At 39.3% G+C, this 22,229-nt stretch overlaps 2 protein-coding genes across 3 annotated transcripts; both read left to right on the top strand.

The window, feature by feature from the left end:
* The first annotated feature begins 356 nt into the window (after positions 1–356).
* On the top strand, positions 357–7,101 carry LOC104433480 (probable leucine-rich repeat receptor-like protein kinase At5g49770). Of its 2 annotated transcripts, XM_010046245.3 has the most exons (19): positions 357–742; positions 2,058–2,184; positions 2,326–2,397; positions 2,571–2,645; positions 2,755–2,826; positions 2,922–3,083; positions 3,234–3,308; positions 3,383–3,454; positions 3,550–3,621; positions 3,702–3,770; positions 3,863–3,937; positions 4,028–4,099; positions 4,166–4,297; positions 4,393–4,865; positions 4,942–5,088; positions 5,218–5,357; positions 5,444–5,663; positions 5,841–6,076; positions 6,427–7,101. In XM_010046245.3, the coding sequence occupies exons 1-19, from the start codon at positions 589–591 to the stop codon at positions 6,934–6,936; spliced, it is 2,955 nt and encodes a 984-aa protein (XP_010044547.2). In that variant the 5' UTR covers positions 357–588; the 3' UTR covers positions 6,937–7,101. The 2 variants fall into 2 exon arrangements, with proteins under 2 accessions (XP_010044547.2, XP_039161772.1); XM_039305838.1 differs by lacking the exon at positions 4,942–5,088.
* An 8,531-nt stretch (positions 7,102–15,632) lies between these two features.
* On the top strand, positions 15,633–22,161 carry LOC104433485 (probable leucine-rich repeat receptor-like protein kinase At5g49770). Its single transcript, XM_039305846.1, has 19 exons — positions 15,633–15,891; positions 17,202–17,328; positions 17,463–17,534; positions 17,688–17,762; positions 17,849–17,920; positions 17,991–18,176; positions 18,320–18,394; positions 18,468–18,539; positions 18,635–18,706; positions 18,787–18,855; positions 18,948–19,022; positions 19,113–19,184; positions 19,252–19,383; positions 19,474–19,952; positions 20,029–20,175; positions 20,304–20,443; positions 20,529–20,748; positions 20,929–21,164; positions 21,422–22,161. Exons 1-19 carry the CDS (start codon positions 15,756–15,758, stop codon positions 21,938–21,940), a joined length of 2,976 nt encoding a protein of 991 aa, XP_039161780.1. The 5' UTR covers positions 15,633–15,755; the 3' UTR covers positions 21,941–22,161.
* The last annotated feature ends 68 nt before the right edge of the window (positions 22,162–22,229 follow it).

Here is a 22,229-nt window from a genome sequence, read left to right on the forward strand (position 1 = left end):
AGAGGTAACATTTCAAGATCTCTATGGATAAAACTTCTCGTGGCATCGTGGACAATATATCTTTGACCAAATCAGGTAGTTCGGTAGTCAATTCGTGCGAAAATGCTTGTTTTATAAGCCATCTACTAAAACGCGAAAAAGTGAAAACAAGAGGAGCAGAAGAATATTTCAAGCGAGCCTCCGTTTACCTGGTCTTCTCCCTAGGCTTTTGGTGGAGACCCTGCGGGGGGAAAATAAAGTGACGGATGTTAATTGACCCTGGTGAGAACTACTCAGATGGTTTAGAATGAGTTTCTTGACTCTTAACACAAAGCCGAAACAGGAAGGAAAGAAAGAAGGCAATCATCAGACTCAAACCCATCGAGCAAAAGAGAGGAAAAAATCCAAAGACTGTCCCATTTATTCCTCCCTCCTTTCTTGCTGACTATGAACCACATAGCCTTTGACAGGGTTTTCAACAAACCCCACCACTTCCTGGAAGGCGGATTTTTTGCTTTTAGGAAGCGCTAAACTGATAGCAACATATCAGTCTTGAACGAGCCCTTTGGTAACCTGTTTTGATATTGGGTCAGAACGACGTGCGTTAAGATGGTGGTGAATGGGAAGATGCAGAGTTTTCCCTTTGGAAAAGGAACGACAGGTCGCGGAGACATGGCGAGCAAGAACCTCCGGTTGCTCTTGTTTCTGGTTCTCTTCTGTTCTCGGATTCATCTGATTTGCTCTACTACAAACCCAAATGACCGTAAGTGCACACGCATGTATTTGTTTATGCATGTTGCTATGGTCTGTGGATTTATTGTCGTTCATGTTCGTTCATTCTTTCCATCTGTACTTCTTTTGGGTTCATCTTGTTCTGGCTTGGGGATGGTGTGAGTAAAAGGTAGCTAGTCATCAAAACAGCTTTTCTCTTATGGATTTTTCCCTTTTGAGGTTTCAGGGACTTAAGCTGTCTGCGTAGAACTTAGAATTCCTCAGGTTTTTAAGGTTGTGGCTTGTCTGGCGAGACATGAACATGTTCTGTTATTGGAACCAGGAAAGGGCTACTTTCGGTCTCTCTGAGCCCGAAGGATCATCTGGATTTTGTCACGTAGTTGAGAGGACATGCTTAAAAGGCTGCTAGTTTCGCAGGTCTTTCTTGTCTTAAATTGTCCCTGGAGTCTTGATCAACAAGGGGCATATACTTTTTGCTATGTGCTTTGGGATTGAGTCGTTCCAGCCTCGGTATAACTACTCAAAGGAAGAACCGACACTGGTGCAAGAAAGAGGTCTCCCATTATGTTGTTAATCATTAACAAGTTCATAAACTTGGACACGATTGCATACATTATTCCCTTAAAAGGATTTCAGCAACGTGGAACTCAAGAATAAATAGAGATTAGACACGCGAGTATAGAAATTGAAGCATCTAGCGGTTATTGCCGCGAAAGTTATCTTGGCCGTCCATTCAGTCAATTCAATTATCTGCTCCGAGGCATGCAGATCATGAAATATTTAGCCCTGTTCGAACATGTTGGTCTTTTTCTGCCTTGCAGATGTAGAACTAAATTCTAGAGTCCTGAAATTTCGTATCTAATCATACGCTCTGAGCAAACAATAAGTTCTGGCATTGATCATGAAAGAAATGCGAGTGTTAAATTTAGTGAGAGAAAGGAAAAGGCAAACTGTCTATCTATATCCGTCCCTGAATACTTGCTCAAGCAATAGAACAAAGATGCCTCTGCTGAAACAACGGTAAGATCAGTGGGAAGTCTGGACTCATAATAACTGTGACAAAAGTGCATGCCCGGATCTCTGTTGATGAACATTTTAGTGGAAGTGGCTGTCACAACAACTAGCTGTTTTACCCAACTGCTGGAGCCATGAGAGAGCTTCTAGTACAGGATGACACCGTGTCTCTTGCAATCAGAATTTTTTTCTTTAAAAATCTTGCATCGACAATGGATCTCACAAGGCTTGAACGTGCATTTGACCTTATTGGCCTGTGGCCAAGGCAAAATCTGTTCCCTTTCCCATCTCAAATTTTCACTCTTTTTCTTTCTTGCCATATAATTGTGCAGTCACCGTTCTTTTAGCCCTGAAAGCCCAGTGGCAGGACACACCGCCCAACTGGGGCAAGTCCAGTGATCCTTGTGGCCTGCCTTGGGTTGGAGTCACCTGTGACAGTAATTCAAGAGTGACCGGATTGTGAGTGCTCTTTACTTGTTCTCAGTGGTGCTCATTCCTGTTCTCAGTTCCTAGAACTTTCAGTCCTTTTCCTTGAATATCAATAATGCCATTTTAGCGGCCGTTGACTGTGATACTTTTTTTCTATTTTAACTTTGACAGGGGGTTATCTAGCATGAATATCAAAGGGCCGCTGCCAGCCGACATCGGGGGGCTCACAGAACTCACTTCTTTGTGCGTTTCTCGTCTTTCTATCTTCTGTCATGAGCAAATTTTTATTCTTAGATGTGTAATAGGAATTGCATAGATGAAGTACTTCAAAGCAAAGATGGTCGTTTTTCGTGTTCAATCATCAACTAGCATATGAACGAGTCTACTTATTTGCCCATTTCACCTTTGAACTGCAGGGATCTTTCCTTAAACAAGGGTCTCACCGGACCGATCCCTTCGCAGTTGGGAAGTCTGCAGAAGTTGAATATCTTGTAATATCCTTTTTGACTGCATTCATTGCTAAGACAGCTTTTCTTTTTTCTTTTTTCTTTTCTTTCCCCTTTTTTCTCATGTATGGACCTTGATCTTTCCAATTTTCAGAATCTTGGCTAATTGCAGCTTCACCAGTAGTATTCCTGATGAACTGGGCAACCTCACGGAGCTGACTTTCCTGTAAGGCTTGTCAAAATGTGAATGCCACCAATTCAATGCTTATGGAAGTTTAGCTATATGATTTGCTTAGACTTTCAAACTGCCGTTCTTACCAGGGCACTAAATTCCAACAATTTTAGCAGTAATGTACCTGCTTCTTTGGGTAAACTCTCCAAACTCTACTGGTTGGACGTGTCGGAAAATCAGTTATATGGATCACTACCAGTTTCGACGAACACCACCCCAGGGTTGGACCTTTTGTTCAATTGCAATCACTTGTAAGTTCTCTACAATAATCCCACACCTAGTGTGATGAATATAGACTAAGGATTTTTTTATTCCAGATTCTACTGATAAGTGATGCAATCTTTGTGTTCTTTCGTCATTAACTGTTTGGAATGTGCTGTGTGCTGCATCTGTAAATTCAGCCACTTCAGCAAGAACCAACTGTCCGGCACCATACCAGCTAAACTGTTCAGTTCAAACATGTCTCTGATACACATGTAGGTTACCAATTTCTCACTTCATATAATACACCAAGCTTTCTGCTCTAACTTGTGCTAGCTTTTGTTGACAGATTATTTGATGATAACAAATTTAATGGTTCTATACCGTCCACAGTAGGCCTTGTTCAGACGCTTGAGGCTCTGTAAGTAAACCATGTTTTGTGCTTTGGGATATTTAATTATCAACCATTGTCACCTACTAAATTTAGTTGGACTCACGTTGCACAATATGGCACAGCCGACTCGATAGGAACTCCTTTTCTGGGAACGTCCCTTCAACTCTCAACAACATTACACAACTCAGTGAACTGTGAGTATAGATTTTTTCATCAATGGTATTCTAGCGAGATCACAGAAAGGACTCTGCTCATTCTGCCAAGTTTTCTTCAGGAATTTAGCATATAATGAATTGGACGGTCCTTTGCCAAATTTGACGGGTATGAATTTCCTCAGTTACATGTAAGCAAGACACCCTGGTTTTGTCTCTTCCTCATGATATCACATAGTTAATCCCGCTGGGTGGTTGACCGGGCATAACTGTACATTTGCAGTGACCTCAGCAACAACTCTTTTGTGGCTTCGGCAGCTCCAGATTGGTTCTCAACTTTATTATCTCTCACCACTCTGTAAGATTTCTCAGTGCAATTGGTACAATGAGAAGTTGTATGGCTTTCTGAAACTAATGTGCAACCTCAAATTTATCTCACTATGACCAGAATCATACAATATGGACTGCTTCAAGGGATCGTACCACAAAACCTCTTCAGCCTTCCCCAGCTAGAGCAAGTGTAAGGAAGAAATATTTCTAATTTGTGTCTCTTCTACCATTTTGATGATTTTTCGAACTTCTACAGTGATATGAGAAATAATGCTTTCAATGGAACGCTGTACATGGGTACCAGCGTCAGTCCCAATTTGGAGCTTGTTAATTTGGAAGATAACAAGATTGAATTGCTGACGACCAGTCCCTACCAGAACAGATTAATGTGAGACAGACAGTTCACAGGTGTTAAGACTTCAATTCTGAGATAGGATAGACATTATGATGCTAATCATTTTTTTATTTCCTTTTTTGCACCAGGCTAAAAGGAACTCCAGCATGCAATAATGCGCCTGTTCTCTCAATTTTGGGGTACTGCAAATTTCAGCCGAAACAAGCTTATTCTACCCCAACCTACTGTGGAGGTGCATCATGTCCCTCAGAACAGAAGCTTAAACCTAGAAGTTGCACGTGCGCAGTTCCATATGAAGGAATAATAACATTTAGAGCTCCATCATTCAGCGATTTGTCCAATGCCACTCTGTTTGAATTGTTGGAAGTAGACCTGTGGCGGACACTGAACCTAACTAATGGTTCAGTTTCTCTTCAGAATATCTTACATAATCAAAGCAGTGGATATCTTATAGTACCTGTGTCTTTCTTTCCATCCAATGGGACAGAATTCAGTAGGTCAGACATTGTGAGAATCGGATTCGCTATGACTAACCATACGTTTACATCGCCCCCCATTTTTGGTACCTATCTCTTCAGTGCAAATCCTTATCCATTCCCAGGTAACTTAAATTCATCCTCTCATGTATCAGGTTTGACTATCATTCATATCCGTTTTGACATGAACTACCATTCCAGCTCACGAAATAAGAATCAGCATCGGTGTCATAGTAGGGATTGCCATTAGCTCCTCAGTCCTGGTTCTTGGACTTGTGTGGTCAGCAATATATGCTATTAAACAGAAGAAAAGAGCACAAAGAGCAATGGAATTGAGCAAACCATTTGGTAATTAATGCATGAACTCTTCATCCTTTTGCTACTGAAGCACTTTGACAAGCTGATTGCTGAGATCATTGAAAAGGAGTAAACTAAATAAGTTGTTCTCTCACTCACATTGATCTATCCATTTTTAAGCATCCTGGATACCGAGGGAAAGTGATGGCGGAGGAGCACCGCAGTTGAAGGGGGCAAGGTGGTTCTATTTCGACGAAATCAAGAAGTGCACCAATAGTTTTTCTGAAAGTAATGAGATAGGCTCGGGGGGCTATGGAAGGGTAAAATTCACACGCTGCACCGATTGTACGTAAATTATAATATGCTTCGTATCACTGCTTTGTAATTCTTTTTCATGATCTGATAGGTCTACAAAGGAATGCTTCCTGATGGCCAAGTGTTGGCAATCAAGAGAGCTCAGCAGGGGTCGATGCAGGGCGCACATGAGTTTAAGACGGAAATCGAGCTACTTTCTCGAGTCCATCACAAGAATCTCGTCGGCCTCGTTGGCTTCTGTTACGAACAAGGAGAGCAGATGTTGGTCTATGAATATATGCCTAATGGGACGCTTAGGGAGAGCTTGTCGGGTACTTTCCTTCACCTAAATAGCATCGAGCTTTGTGATCTTTAGATTCCATATAAAACTTTCCATATCATGCTTTGTCCTCGTCTCGTTATTTCTAGCATAAGTGCAAGCAAGACTTTTCTGGTGAATGAAACTGCCTATCGTATGTAGCAATGGACGCTGAAAATTAATGATGCAGGGAAAACTAGCATACCTCTTGATTGGACGAGGAGGCTGCAGGTCGCTCTCGGCTCTGCGAAAGGACTGGCATATTTGCACGAACTCGCAAATCCCCCAATAATTCACAGAGATGTCAAGTCCACGAATATTTTGTTGGATGAAAATTTGGTGGCTAAAGTTGCGGACTTCGGCTTGTCTAAAATGGTGGCGGACAGCGAGAAAGGACACGTTTCAACCCAAGTCAAGGGCACACTGGTACAGCATACTCCTATTTGAATGTCCAGTTTAGGCGACAGAGGCGGGTTACTAGATCTTAACCGAGTCATAACCTCTAGTTTTTCATCGAACTCCAACTGACAATAAGTTCCCCTTTGCCTTCCCGAAACTTCAGCAGATGATATGTTAATGCCAGATTTCCTAGAATTAGGGAAAACACAGGACACTCCACATAGGTGAACTGAAAGTAAAAAGGATTTTATAGAGTACCATTACGAAGTCTGAGTAGGTTTGACGAAGTTGCAATGAATTATAGATATTCCTCAGAAGGTGAAGTGTATGCTTTCCTGATTTCGAGTTTTGATTGTTCGTAACTTGTGATCTTGCAGGGCTATTTGGATCCAGAGTACTACATGACTCAGTTACTGACGGACAAGAGCGACGTCTACAGTTTCGGGGTCGTGATGCTTGAACTGATAACTGCAAAGCCACCGCTCAACAAGGGCAAGTACATCGTCCGTGAAGTTCGCATGGCGATGGACAAAAACGACCAAGACTGCTATGGACTAAGGCAAGTCATGGATCCGTCCCTTCTCAACGTGGGGTGTCTCGCAGGGTTCACAGGGTTCGTGGAGTTAGCAATGCGATGTTTAGAGGACTTATCCATGAACCGTCCCAGGATGAATGAAGTCGTGAAGGAAATCGAGGTGATCCTGCAAGCTGAAGGAATAGCCACAAGCACGACGTCTGCGGCCAGAGACGTCAGAGCATCACATTATGGTGCTCCTACACATCCTTTTTACACTGATGTTTCGCTCAGTAGTCAGAATGTTAGTTACAGCAATTCGTTCGATCACAGCAGCGGGTACGCACTTTCGATGAAGATCGAACCAAAGTAAATGTAGATCGCGCTTATTTGAATCATCAAATAAGTATGGTAGTTAGCACGAATCTGTTCCATTTTGAGGTGCAGTTCCTTGTTCCTTGTATATAAGGATGAGAATCAAATACTAATTTTGTACAGCTGATCGATACACAAGATTCCAGTAATATTGGGTATTTTATGTCCCTTGATCAAATTGATTGTTGTGACCAAATTTTCGGGTGAACCACCTAGAATTTGGTTAATGGATTACTAAGTCTAAACTCAATTCGGATTTTCCCAAACCCATACTTAGGTTCAAGTTCTTAACATCCATTAGAAACCTAAGTACCTTTTAGTGCCTTTCTCTTTTATTTTAAAAAAATGCTAGATTTATGAATTCAGCGATTTAATTACACTAAATTTCTCTAACGTCCTTTCAATACCTTTCTCTTTTATTTTAAAAAAAATTCAGACAACAACTTGAATTGATTTTAATTACATTTCTATTTTATTTTTAAAAAAATGTTTCTCAAACAACTTGAATTGATTTTAATTTTCTCTCCTAACAAAAAAAAAAAAAAAAAAAAAAAAGAAAAACATGCAATGTGCAAACTACCAATTTAACACCTAAATAAGCAAATAAAAAAAAAAAATGCAGGACTTATCTCATGGCAACGAAAGCATTTGCCTTGTTAGATCAGAATTCATATAAATGATTTCTAATTAACACGCAATCACTCAATTTTTGTTTTCACTTCATTTAATTGAATCATTTAATTAATCTATATATATATATATATGCAAAACAATACTAATAATCTAATATAAAATGATATGACATGATAATATGACATAACTATATGACATAAATAAAATGCGGTCTATCCTAAAAATCGAATTGATTTATTCTAAAACAATCTTTTTTGGATTTTCCATGAAACTCGCAATCTAAATGTGCAATTTAAATTAACCAAATGGCCTAATTCTAATGATGGTTAATTTCTAATTAAATGGACCTAATAACAATCATTAGATGATGTGCATTTCATGAACCTAAATCTATATGATATGTGCATGATTTTTTTATTTATGAAAATTCGTAATTAAAATCACTAAAAAATAAAAATCTAACTAAAGTGAAAACTAAAGTGAAATATTATCTATTCTAAACTAGGCTCGAACTAATGACTTCCACCATGTCAAGGTGACACTCTACCGTTGAGTTATATCCCTTCCCTGCTCTTTTAAACATGTGTTTTAAAAAAATAACTAACCTATCGTGCAATCAATTCTAATCTACATGAAATGCAAATGCAAATTTTTTTTTTTTTTTTGTATTTTCGAGATAAACAGAACAATTAAAAGATAAACACTAAATTATCCATGTGTTATCAAAAATGTTATCCACCTTTTTTTTTTTCAAATTGAAATTCAAACTTAATTATTTCGCTAATAAAATCGATAAATTGATCTCGCCCGTGTCGCGATATCAATTTTTTTACAAGTTTACCAAACGCATCCGCATATAATTATTCCATCTAAAGCCTTATAGATTAAATAAAAATTCGGTTTCAATCATGCATTGGAAGATATTTCAAACAAAGAGATAAAATATCAAAAACTAAAACAAGATAAAACAAATCTACCTAAAAATAATCCTTACCAAAAAAAAAAAACTACCTAAAAATAAAATAAATCTCTACCTAAATTGAATTTTTTTCCAAAAATCTGAACGGTGAGGTGGATTGCGATGGAAGCTCAGCGCAGCTAAGGACGGGGCAAGGGCAGCGGCTGTGATGGTGACTCAGTGTGGCTCGACAAGGCCGCGACAAGCTCGATGGTCTATGGTACGGGACACCAGGAAACCTGCAAAGCTATCGAAAACTTAGATAATCCGTCGGGAGGCTTGCCGGTGTCACTGAGTCATCGTCGGTGCTGAGAACCGGTCACGGTATTGAGACCAGAATGGTGAGGCTGAGCAATATCGTTGATGCGCAGCAAGACCGGCGAGCATCACCAATGTTGGGCTGGGACTAATCTGGGCCGAAGAACCTGTAGTCGTGCCCGCACGCTGCCCAGATCGTCTTGAAACACTCAGGGACTGCCAGCGAAAACAGGTTTGCAGTGGGGGTGACGGTGAAGCACTCGGCGTGGCCGAGCAACAAGAACAGCAAATTAATTGATGTTAGGGCGCCCTTCACGGACACGATACCAGCACCGGAAAGAGCTGCAGGCGCACGTGAAGATCACTGACGTCGATGGAGTCCCATTGCTCTACCGAAGGTAAAGAGGGCAAAGCTTTTCCTCACGATCCACCCTTTCCTCTCGATTTCTGCCAAGTGATCCCCAAGAGAAGACTCCCCCTTCGTTGACTTTTAAACACCAAAAAGAACCCACGAAAATTCAACAGAAAGAAAAGCCCTCACGATTTCTTCTCTCTCGCACGATTGTGGATCATGGCCGGTCCCCTCACGATTTCTTCTCTCTCGATGCTCTCAACTGTGGCCGTATGTATGTTCAATGTGTGGCCCCCAACCCTACGCATTTTAACCTATTTATAGGCCATGGATTAGGATTTTTAATTTTCCAAAATCATATCCACGAAGATTTTCTTTTTCAAATGCAATATTTACTTTTGAATTGAAATCTCGTAAAGATAAATCCGTAAAATCTCCCGAGGATACGGGCTTGGGCTGATTTCTTCTCTTCGCTTAGCCTGACTCATCAAATTAGAATTTATGAACCATCAATTCGAACCCATCCGTCCGCGGCCCAATGTAAATGTGAATTAAAAAATAAATGCATCTAAAATTATATGCTATGCAATTAACTATTTTTTCAGGGATAAAATTAACCCATAATTTTTTTTTAATGCGATAAATAACTAAACAGGTCACCAAAATTTAGGTGTCAACATTGATGATGCTACGAAAACAAACGGTTAGGTATGATATACATTCTCAAGGATCATAGATAAAAATGATCGGCGATTCAATAGGTTACTCGAATGATAAAGTCATTGAAAACTCTATCGTAGAGGGAGAGAGCTTGTTCGGTTCTTACTCAAACCAACATTTCAAGGCCAACAAAAATAGAATTCCTCTTGGCTTCCTGGACTATATGTCTTTACCAAATCTGGGAGGAACGGCGATCAATTTATCTATATATCAAATTTTTAAAATAAAATAAATTAAAATTGGTTGGTTACCAAATTGACCCGAATAATCACTTAAAACCCTAATTCTCAGACTGACCAAAATCTTGTCCATGTGTCATTTATGAAAGGTCAACTCAATCCTGAACGGTGAGGATCTCATTAATTACCCTTTTAAAAGATTCATTTCGTAACCTTGTAATAAGGGGTCTCCCATGAATCATTAGTGAAAGCTTATCCTTTTGATGTACAAGGACGGCGGGCTCCAAGAATGCATTCTTTATTTTTTCAATAGAGTCCTAAACATTTTTACTTTTGGATAATTGAATCCATCTTATCAATTTTGGTAGAAAATTACTGATGTAGATGTCGGCAGTGCCATGCTCAAGTAAAATCAAATTTTGCCTGGACTTGCTTGGGCTAGGGCCTCTTGTCGGATCTAGCGAGGCTGACCTTCGCCTAGCGTCACTTGGCAAGGCCGCCCTAACTTGGGTGAGTCGAACTCCCTTCATTGTGACTCGCCCTTGCTCTACTAGTGGCAACCGAGGCCAGCCAGCCCAGCCATGGCTAGTGGCTGGCCACGGGCAAAAAGGTGAAGAAATAAATAAATAAAAAAGAAGAAAAAATCAGGACAAAATAAAAAAAAAAAAAAAAACTAAGATATTATTAAAAAATTTCTATGTCAAAGATAATTATCCCGCATTGCATTGCTAGAATCCACTTCATCAATTTCTAGTCAAAATTGACTAGATATATTCAATTGACAAAATTTAAAGATTTAAATTCAAGACTTTTTCAATAATTTTCCCATCAAATTACATGGAATTGAAAAGACATGATAATTGAATTCGAAGCTGTGACGTTAGGGATAGATTCAGTTTGTGTAGATTGATTGTGTATAGAAAGCCTTCCACAGGCATGCGATCCTTTTTTTTTTTTTTTTCGATAGAATTTCTCGTTACTCATTGAAACATCGATTGATTTTTCACATGTCTTTACTTGTCTACTTATGAACTCGTTGCTGTTCTGAAATCACTATCCCATTTAGCTTTTGGAGAGAAGCGATACTTGTTGAGAGCACTTATTTTGGCATCAAAATAAATCCTCTACCAAACCCTAATCACTAGCTGAACGAAATGTTCTTTGGGTGAAGTTGAACACCAAATTAAGGAAATGGGTCCTAAAAGGGATGAATCTTGCATTGTGTGCACCTCTTTGGGATTCACTTGCTTGGTGGTAAAAAATTGCTCCTAAGTCCTATTAAATAAGAGAACTATTCTGGCATTGCAGTCATTAATGTAGATCCAACCACCAAACCCTACTTACTATCTCAAAGAAATGCTATTTGGGTGAGCGATACCAAATTAGGTATCTGTCCTAGGGAGGACCAATTGAATGCACAACTTCCGAATCGATTCACTTGGCGGTAGGCTTGCTCATTATAGATCACCTATAATCCATTTACTCTTCCTTGTCCTTCTGATTCCTTGGGACTGATTTCTTGCGCCTCGAGAAGCTCGGGATTTCACATCCCTTCTTCATTTAAGATAACCTCTTAGTTAGATTATAACCGACTTGCTGAGATGAATTTAGTTTGATGTGGGGAACAAGACTATGGTACCTATAGAGCGATACGTGGAAACTTCTCTTGGCTTTTCATTGAGCCATGGCTTATTAATCATGTGTATTAATTTGCTCTTGTAACAAAGCAAAGATCAGCAATATATAGAAATGCACAAAGGCAATCCGGATAAAGTCAATTAGAAAGCGATTGAGCTCGCGCCATGGTTCCATGCTTGAGCACAAAACGTGTGAACGAGATTTGAATGGAGCAACAAAACCATGCAAATCTCAATGCAAAACAATAAAAAAATTAAAAATTAAAAATTAAATTGCTTTGTAATTGAACTTCTTGGAATCAAATTACATGCAACTAAATAGTCATGATAATTGAAAATATAATGAACTTGTCAACTTATGACCTCAGGAACTGATTCATTCTGCTAAATAGATTGCACACGGAAAGTCTTCCATTGGCACGTAGTCGAATTTTTCACAGAATTTCTAATTACTCATTGAAACATTGATTTGTTTTTAACATGTCTTGACTTGTCAACTTACGAACTCATCTCCTTTTCATTTCTTCCTTCTCCATTTCGATTTTTGCTTCATTCAGGTCGAATTTCCCCGGTCAATCGCCACAAAATTCAAAGTGAAGCACCCCACGTTTTGCACCTTTATTAAAAGCACATGGTAAAAATAGCTAGCAACGCACAATAACTATTCAGAAGAATCTTGGAAAATCGTTCGGAGAAAACGAGAAAGTATAGTCGCTAATTAGCGATGGGGAATCGATGACGACTTATCTAACTTGAGTGGAGTCTTCCACGAGCTAGGTGGTCATTAGCGAAGACTTTTTTAACTATTAATAATCAACTCCAAATCACGAAAAGGCAAAAAAGGGTTTCTTTTTTTTTTGGGGGAGGAGGGGGCATGAGAAAAAAATCCCATTTTTTAAAATTATTTTCCTTCAAACAAATTATCGTAGATAACAATTTTGTAATTCACGATGGTTCCATTGGATAAGTAATTGGATATGTCAGGATAACATTATATGTAAGCACGTAAAATGCGTTAAATATAAAAAAAGGGAGATATAATAGTCAAAAGAAGTCATTGCTATTCAATTTGAATTGCTCGCAAATTGAGGACATTATATTAAGTTCTAATAATTGCGTGTGAATAAGGAATCATTCAAATGGTTAGAATAAGGGGTGTAGTTTCCCCACATAGCCCTAGGGACCACCACTTCCTAAATACATTGTAAAGATACAACGTGACCAACTTACTATAATCGACCTTAATTTTGTATTTTGTGGCAAAAAAAAAAAAAAAAAACTTGCTTTGTTATTTATAAGTTATCCCATTTTAGACGTGGATGAGAATAATTGTGTCTTAAATAAATCTTCATTGGACTAGCCGCCTTGAGTTATGTGAAATGTGTGAAAGCAAGTGAGACGAAATCGTCCGGACCAACTACACAATTTAATATGACTACCACAATTCAAGAAAATAGCGGAATTTTCGTATGATACTCTATCAAAAAAAAATTCAAAAGAAGATGAATAGTATGTGCTTTATTCCTTTTGTGATTGACCGGATTACTCTACCATGGTAAAAAGAACAATAATTATTTTAAAAAAAAAGGATGAAAATGAGAGGAACGTTTTGATGCAGCTAGACGGCCATCATCAGAAGATGAGTTAGAAAAAGAATGTCGTTTCGTCGTATTAAATCGGGAGAGGGTGTGAACATAATTAAATTACAGGAATGAGATACTCGATTATGTATACAAGTAGCTTCATGTTGGTGACAATAGCAACGGGCCAAGAAAACAAAAGATGACAACGATGGCGGTCTATTTATCTTCACTTTTCACATTGAGATTGTCTATGTATCATCAGCTTTTGTTTAAAAAATATAAAATAAAATTGGATGGTGAACCGAATAATCACAAGAAACCCATTCGACCAAAAAATAAAATAAATCATATGGAACCCTAATTCTCAAACTGACCAAAATCTTGTCCATGTCTCATTCTTGATAGGTCAAGTCAACCCTAAAAATGATGAGGATCTCATTAATTTCCCTTCAAAATGATTATATCGCCCTTTGAAAAGGAGACGTTGTTGTGTAAAATTGGTGGTTCCAGGACAAGTTTTTTCTTTGAAGTACTTATTTTAAATAATTTTTTTAAATGATTGTTATAAACAAAACTAACATTATTTTGAATATTTGACGGCCAATCTACTTGTGAAAATTTCAAAGGTTCCGTACATGAAGAGAAACGCAAATTCCAAACAAGGAAAATAATGATGATTATATGTTGCAAGACGAGTTCTAATTACCGAACTACAACAACAGTTAAAACGTCGCAAATTGTCATATTTTCTTAATTTAATACTCGGAGCTAGCTAACTGATTCTCGAGAAAAGTATAACTAGAGTAGCTGATCATTAACATTAATGATTCGTCTCATCGCTTCCTTCACGCATGGGTTTACAATAAATTAAAAAGAAAAAAAAAAAAAAAAAAGGAAGGTAGCTGTGCTCATCTCAAGGATGCCACGCGCCTTCACCCGCTCCCATTTAATTGACCCCATTGACCCAAAGCTTTTATAAATGCATGTACTTAGGTCTTTTTCTCTAAATCCGCCGTCATCTGTACGCACTTGGAGCACGTAAGCCGAAACGATAGAATATTCAAATTTCGATGTAAGACGAAGAAGTAGAAAGAGGGTCGATGTGACCTTTTTGCATCATTCGTTCAGTCTTCCCTTGTTCGTTAAATTAGTATGATAATAAGTTCGAATTCATGCCATTGTGAGGTGAAGCTCTCTCGTACATCATAAAATTGATCAAATTGTATCGTGCTATGTCAACATATGGTATGAGTATCGCAATGGCATGGACATGATACACATTCTCAGAAACCATAAATGGAGATGGTCGGAGATTCTAAGAGGTTAGCCTGAGTGATAAAGTCATTGAAAATCATAGGTCTCTAGAGGCACAAGAGGTCTTGTATTCGGTTCTTATTCAACACGACATTTTAAGACCGATAAGAATAAAATTCCTTGTGGCATCGTAGACAATATATCTTTGATCAAATCAGAAAGGTAGGGCGTCGATTTGTGCGAAAATGCTTGTTTGTACGCCATCTATCTCTACCTGAAACAAGAAAAAAGTGTTTACTAAGAGGAGCAGAAGAATATTTCAAGTAGGCCTTCGTTTACACGTTCTTTTGGTGGAGAGATGGTGGAAGGAAAATAATGCTACGGATGTTAAAAGGGGGTGCATGACAAACCATTGTTTCTGTTCCAAAAACAATTTTTCAATTTCAAACTTGTTTCTAAAATAAAAGTCCGTTTGATAAATTTATTTCATTTTTCTATTTCCGAAATAGATTCTTGTTTTAGAAATAGGTTTGAAATAGAAATCAAAAGTAAAAATTTTCTATTTATCTATTTCTAGAACAAAAATGAGAAATAAAAATTCTTCTCATCGTGTCCTCCATCCGTTATCGTCGACCACCGTTCGTCGGTCACCAGCCACTAGTTGCCGGCCGCTGGTCGCCTGTCCGCCATCATTCGAAAGGAAGAAATTTTATGTCGTTATCAAACTAATTTCTATTTTTAGAGTAAAAATTTTATATCGTTATCAAATGATTATTTTTGCTTAAAAACTCATCTAAAAATAAAAATAGAAAAATCTATTTTTCTTCAAACAATTAACTTCTGATGACCAGAATGTTTATTATTTGCGCTCTAATTGACCCTGGTGAGAACTGAATGAGATGGTTGATGATGAGTTTATTGACTCTTAACACGAGCCGACACGAGAAGGAAAGAAAGAAAGAAAGAAAGCAATCATCAAACTCAAGCCCAATAAGCAAAGGAGAGAGAAAAAAAATCCAAAGCCTGTCCCATTTATTCCACCCTCCTTTCTCGCTGACTTTGAACCGCGTAGTCTTTGACAGACTTTTCCACAAACCCCACCACTTCCTGGAAGGCAGATCTTTTTGGCTTTTAGGAAGCGCTAAACTGATAGGCCTAACATATCAGTCTTGAACGAGCCCTTTGTAACCTGTTCTGATAATAGGTCAGAACGACATGCATTAAGACGGTGGTGAATGGGAAGATGCAGAGTTTTCACTTTGGAAAAGGAACGACAGGTGGCGGAGACATGGCGAGAAAGAACCTCCGGTTGCTCTTGTTTCTGGTTCTCTTCTGTTCTTGGATTCATCTGATTTGCTCTACTACAAACGCAGATGACCGTAAGTGCACACACATGTATTTGTTTATGCATGTTGCTATGGTCTGTGGATTTCTTGTTGTTCATGTTCATTCTTTCTTTCCATCCGTACTTCTTTTGGGTTCATCTTGTTCTGGCTTGGGGATGGTGTGAGTAAAAGGTAGCTAGTCATCAAAACAACTTTTCTTTTATCTTTTTTCCCTTTTAAGGTTTCAAGAACTGAAGTTGTCTGTGTAGAACTTAGAATTTCTCAGGTCTTTAAGGTTGTGGCTTCTCTGGCGAGACATGAACATGTTATATTATTGGAACCAGGAAAGGGCTACTTTCGGTCTCTTTGAGCCCAAAGGATCATCTGGAATTTGTCACGTAGTTGAGAGGACAAGCTTAAAAGGTTGCTAGTTTCGCAGGTTTTTCTCATCTTAAATTGTCGCTGGAGTCTTGATCAACAAGGGCCATATACTTTTCGCTATGTGCTTTGGGATTGAGTCATTCTAGCCTCGGTTTAACTACTTGAAGGAAGAACTGACATAGGTGCAAGAAAGAGGTCTCCCACTATGTTGTTAACCATTAACAAGTTCATAAACTTGGATACGATTACATACATCATTCCCTCAAAAAGATTTCAGCAACGTGGAACTCAGGAATAAATAGAGATTAGATGCACGAGTATAGAAATTGAAGCATCTAGTGGTTATTGCCGTGAAAGTTATCTTGGCCGTCCATGCAGTGAATTCATTTATCTGCTCTGAGGCATGCAGAGCATGAAATATTCAGCCCTGTTCGAACATGTTGGTCTTTTTCTGCCTTGTAGATGTAGAACTAAATTGTAGAGTTCCCAAATTTCATATCTAATCATACGCTCTGAACAAACAGTAAGTTCTGGCATTGATCATGAAAGAAATTTGAGTGTTGAATTTAGTGAGAGAAAGGAAAAGGCAAACTGTCTATCTGCATCCATCCTTGAATACTTGCTCAATCAATAGAACAAAGACGCCTCTGCTAAAACAATGGCAGGATCAGTGGGAAGTCCACACTCATAAAAACTGTGACAAAAGTGCTTGCCCGGATCTTGGTCAATGAGCATTTTAGTGGAAGTGGCTGTCACAATTAGCTGTTTTACCCAACTGCTGCAGCCATCAGAGAGCTTTTAGTACATGATGACACCGTGTCTCTTCCGATCAGAAATTTTTCTTTAAAAATCTTGCATCAACAATGGATCTCACGAGGCTTGAACATGCATTTGACCTTATTGGCCTGTGGCCAAGGCAAAATCTGTTCCCTTTCCCATCTTAAAATTTCACTCTTTTTCTTTCTTGCCATATAATTGTGCAGTCACCGTTCTTTTAGCCCTGAAAGCCCAGTGGCAGAACACACCGCCCAACTGGGGCAAGTCCAGTGATCCCTGTGGACTGCCTTGGGATGGAGTCACTTGCGACAATAATTCAAGAGTGACCGGACTGTAAGTGCTCCCTACTTGTCATTGGTGCACATTTCTGTTCCCAGTTCCTAGAAATGTCTTTTTTTCCAAACTCAGTGATGCCATTTTAGCCGGCCGTTGACTATGATATTTTCCTTTGGTTATGCCCTTGACAGAGGGTTATCTGGCATGAATATCAAAGGGCTGCTGCAACGTGAAATAGCAGGTCTCACAGAACTCACTTATTTGTGAGATTCTCCTCTTTCAATTATCCGTCATGATCATAAGCCGATTCTTAGATAAGGATTGCATAAATAAAGTCCTTCAAAGCATTGTGTTCAATCATCAAGTATCATATAAACGACTCTACTTATTTGTATCATTTAACTGTTGAAATGCAGGGTTCTTTCCTTAAACAAGGATCTCAACGGATCGATCCCTCCACAGTTGGGAAGCCTACCGAACTTGAATACCTTGTAATGTCCCTTTTGACTGCATACCTACATCAGCTTGTTTTTCCCTTTTCTCTCAAGTATGAGCATTGATCTTTCAAAATTTTCAGAATCTTAGCTGGATGTGGCTTGAGTGGTAGTATTCCTGATGAACTGGGCAACCTCACGGAGCTGACCTTCTTGTAAGGCTTGTCAAAATGCGAATGCCACTAATTCGATGCTTATGGAAGTTTAGCTATATGATTTGCTTAGACTTTCATATTGCCGTTCTTACCAGGGACTAAATTCCAACAATTTTAGAGGTAATATACCTGCTTCTTTGGGTAAACTCTCCAAACTCCGCTGGTTGGACGTGTCAGAAAACCAGTTATATGGATCACTACCAGTTTCGACGAACACCACCCCAGGGTTGGACCTGTTGTTCAAATGTAAACACTTGTAAGTTCTCTACAATAATCCCTCACCTAGTGTGATCAATATAGACTAAGGATCTTTTTATTCCAGATTCTACTGATAAGTGATACAATCTTTATGTTCTTTCATCATTAACTGTTTGAAATGTGCTGCATCGGTAATTTCAGCCACTTCAGCAAGAACCAACTGTCTGGCACCATACCAGATAAACTGTTCAGTTCAAACATGTCTCTGATACACATGTAGGTTACCGATTTTCTCACTTCATATAATATACCGACTTCTGCTCTAACTTGTGCTAGCTTTTGTTGACAGATTATTTGATGATAACAAATTTAATGGTTCTATACCGTCCACAGTAGGCCTTGTTCAGACGATTGAGGCTCTGTAAGTAAACCATGTTTTGTGCTTTGGGATATTTAATTATCAACCATCACCAACTACTAAATTTATTTGGACTAATATTGCACAATCTGCCACAGCCGACTTGATAGGAACTCCTTTTCTGGGAATGTCCCTTCAACTCTCAACAACATTACACAACTCAGTGAACTGTGAGAATACATTTTTTCATCAATGGTATTCTAGCGAGATCACAGAAAGAAATCCACTCATTCTGCTAAGTTTTCTTCAGGAATTTAGCATATAATGAATTGGACGGTCCTTTGCCAAATTTGACGGGTATGAATTTCCTCAGTTACATGTAAGCAAGACACCCTGGCTTTGTCTCTGCCTCATGGTATCACATGGTTAATCCTGCTGGGTGGTTGACCGGACATAACTGTACATTTGCAGTGACCTCAGCAACAACTCTTTTGCGGCTTTGGCAGCTCCAGATTGGTTCTTGACTTTATCATCTCTCACCACTCTGTAAGATTTCTCAGTGCAATTGGTACAAAGAAAAGTTATACGGCTTTCTGGAAGTAGTGTGTGACCTCAAATTTATCTCACTATGACCAGAATCATAAAAAATGGACCGCTTCAAGGGACTGTACCACCAAACCTCTTCGGCCTTCCTCAGCTAGAGCAAGTGTAAGGAAGAAATATTTCTAATCTGTGTCCTCTTCTACCGCGTTGATGATTTTTTGAACTTCTACAGTGATTTGAGAAATAATGCTTTCAATGGAACGCTGTACTTGGGTACCAGCGTCAGTCCCACATTGGAGCTCGTTAATTTGGAAGATAACAAGATTGAATCACTGACGACCAGTCCCTACCAGAAGAGATTAATGTGAGAGACAGATCACAGGTGTTAGACTTCAATTCTGAGATAAGATAGACATTATGATCCTAATCATTTTTTTTTCCTTTTTTGCATCAGGCTAAACGGAACTCCAGCATGTAATAATGCGCCTGTTCTTTCAATTTTGGGGTACTGCAAATTTCAGCCGCAACCACCTTATTCTACCCCAACCTACTGCGGAGGTGTATTGTGTCCCTCAAAACAGAAGCTTAAACCTAGAAGCTGCAACTGTGCAGTTCCGTATGAAGGAATAATAACATTTAAAGCTCCATCATTCAGCGATTTGTCCAATGCCAATGCCAATCTGTTTGAATCGTTGGAAGTAGAACTGTGCCAGACATTGAACCTAAGTAATGGTTCAGTTTCCCTTCACGATATTGGCTTTGATCAAAGCACTGGCTATCTTTTGGTACCTGTGTCTTTCTTTCCATCTGAGGGGACAGAATTCAGCAGGTCAGACATTCGGAGAATCGGATTCGTTATGACTAACCATACCTTTGAATCGCCCACCAATTTTGGTACCTATCTCTTCAGCGAAAATCCTTATCCATTCCCAGGTAACTTAAATTCATCCTCTCATGTATCAGGTTTGACTATCATTCATATCCGTTTTGACATGAACCACCGTTCCAGCTCACGAAATAAGAATCAACATCGGCGTCATAGTAGGGATTGCCATTAGCTGCTCAGTCCTGGTTCTTGGACTTGTGTGGTCAGCAATATATGCTATTAAACAGAAGAAAAGAGCACAAAGAGCAATGGAATTGAGCAAACCATTTGGTAATTAATGCATGAACTCTTCATCTTTTTGCTACTGAAGCACTTTGACAAGCTGATTGCTGAGATCATTGAAAAGGAGTAAACTAAATAATTTGTTTCTCACTCACATTGATCTATCCATTTTTAAGCATCCTGGATACCGAGGGAAAGTGATGGTGGAGGAGCACCGCAGTTGAAGGGGGCAAGGTGGTTCTATTTCGACGAAATCAAGAAGTGCACCAATAGTTTTTCTGAAAGTAATGAGATAGGCTCGGGGGGCTATGGAAGGGTAAAAATCATGCACTGCGTCTGTTGTATGCAAATCATAATATGCTTCATATCACTGCTTTCTAATTCTTTTCATGATCTGATAGGTCTACAAAGGAATGCTTCCTGATGGCCAAGTGTTGGCAATCAAGAGAGCTCAGCAGGGGTCGATGCAGGGTGCGCACGAGTTTAAGACGGAAATTGAGCTACTTTCTCGAGTCCATCACAAGAATCTCGTCAGCCTCATTGGCTTCTGTTACGAACAAGGAGAGCAGATGTTGGTCTATGAATATATGCCTAATGGGACGCTTAGGGAGAGCTTGTCGGGTACTTTCCTTCACCTAAATAGCATCGAGCTTTGTGATCTTTAGATTTTTCATATAAAACTTTCCATATCATGCGTTGTCCTCGTCTCGTTATTTCTAGCATTAGTGCAAGCAAGACTTTTCTGGTGAATGAAACTGCCTATCGTATGTAGCAATGGACGCTGAAAAATTAATGATGCAGGGAAAACTAGCGTACATCTTGATTGGACGAGGAGGCTGCAGACCGCTCTTGGCTCTGCGAAAGGACTAGCATATTTGCACGAACTCGCGAATCCCCCAATAATTCATAGAGATGTCAAGTCCACGAATATTTTGTTGGATGAAAATTTGGTGGCTAAAGTTGCGGACTTCGGCTTGTCTAAAATGGTGGCGGACAGCGAGAAAGGACATGTTTCAACCCAAGTCAAGGGCACACTGGTACAGCATACTTCTATTTGAATGTCCAGTTTAGGTGACAGAGGCGGGTTACTATATCTTAACTGAATCATAACCTCTAGTTTTTCATCGAACTCCAACTGACAATAAGTTCCCCTTTGTCTTCCCGAAACTTCAGCAGATGATATGTTAATGCCAGATTTCCTAGAATTAGGGAAAACACAGGACACTCCTCAGAAGATGAAGTGTATGCTTTCCTGATTTCGAGTTTTGATTGTTTGTAACTTATGATCTTGCAGGGCTACTTGGATCCAGAGTACTACATGACCCAGTTACTAACAGACAAGAGCGACGTCTACAGTTTCGGGGTCGTGATGCTTGAACTGATAACTGCAAAGCCACCGCTCAACAAGGGCAAGTACATTGTCCGTGAAGTTCACATGGCGATGGACAAAAACGACCAAGACTACTACGGACTAAGGGAAGTTATGGATCCGTCCCTTCTCAACGTGGGGCGTCTCGTGGGGTTCACAGGGTTCCTGGAGTTAGCAATGCGATGTTTAGAGGAATTATCCACCAACCGTCCCAGGATGAGTGAAGTCGTGAAGGAAATTGAGGCGATCCTGCAAGCCCATGGGATAGCCACAAGCACGACGTCTGCGTCCTCGTCGGCCACAGACTTTGGAGCTTCACATTATGGTGCTCCTAGACATCCTTTGTACAGTGATGTCTCGTCCAGTAGTCAGGATATTAGTTACAGCAATTCCTTCGATTACAGCAGCGGGTATGCGCTTTCGACGAAGATCGAACCGAAGTAAATTAGATCATGCGAATTGCTTATTTGAATCATCAAACATGTATGGTAGTTAGCTCGAATTTGTTCCATCTTGAGGTGCCATTCCTCTTCCTTTTATATAAGGACAAGACTCGAATAGTAATTTTGTATGGCTAATCCATACACAGGACTCCACTAATATCGGGGTAATTTTTGTTCCTTGATCAAATTGACAAGGCTACATCAATAAACTGTTAGCTCCAATATGTATTCTCAAAAATCATATATGAAATGGTTGGCAATTCAAGAGGATTAGCCAAGTGATAAAGTCA

The sequence above is a fragment of the Eucalyptus grandis genome, chromosome 1 (genome assembly GCF_016545825.1).
Source record: "Eucalyptus grandis isolate ANBG69807.140 chromosome 1, ASM1654582v1, whole genome shotgun sequence".
NCBI lineage: Eukaryota > Viridiplantae > Streptophyta > Magnoliopsida > Myrtales > Myrtaceae > Eucalyptus > Eucalyptus grandis.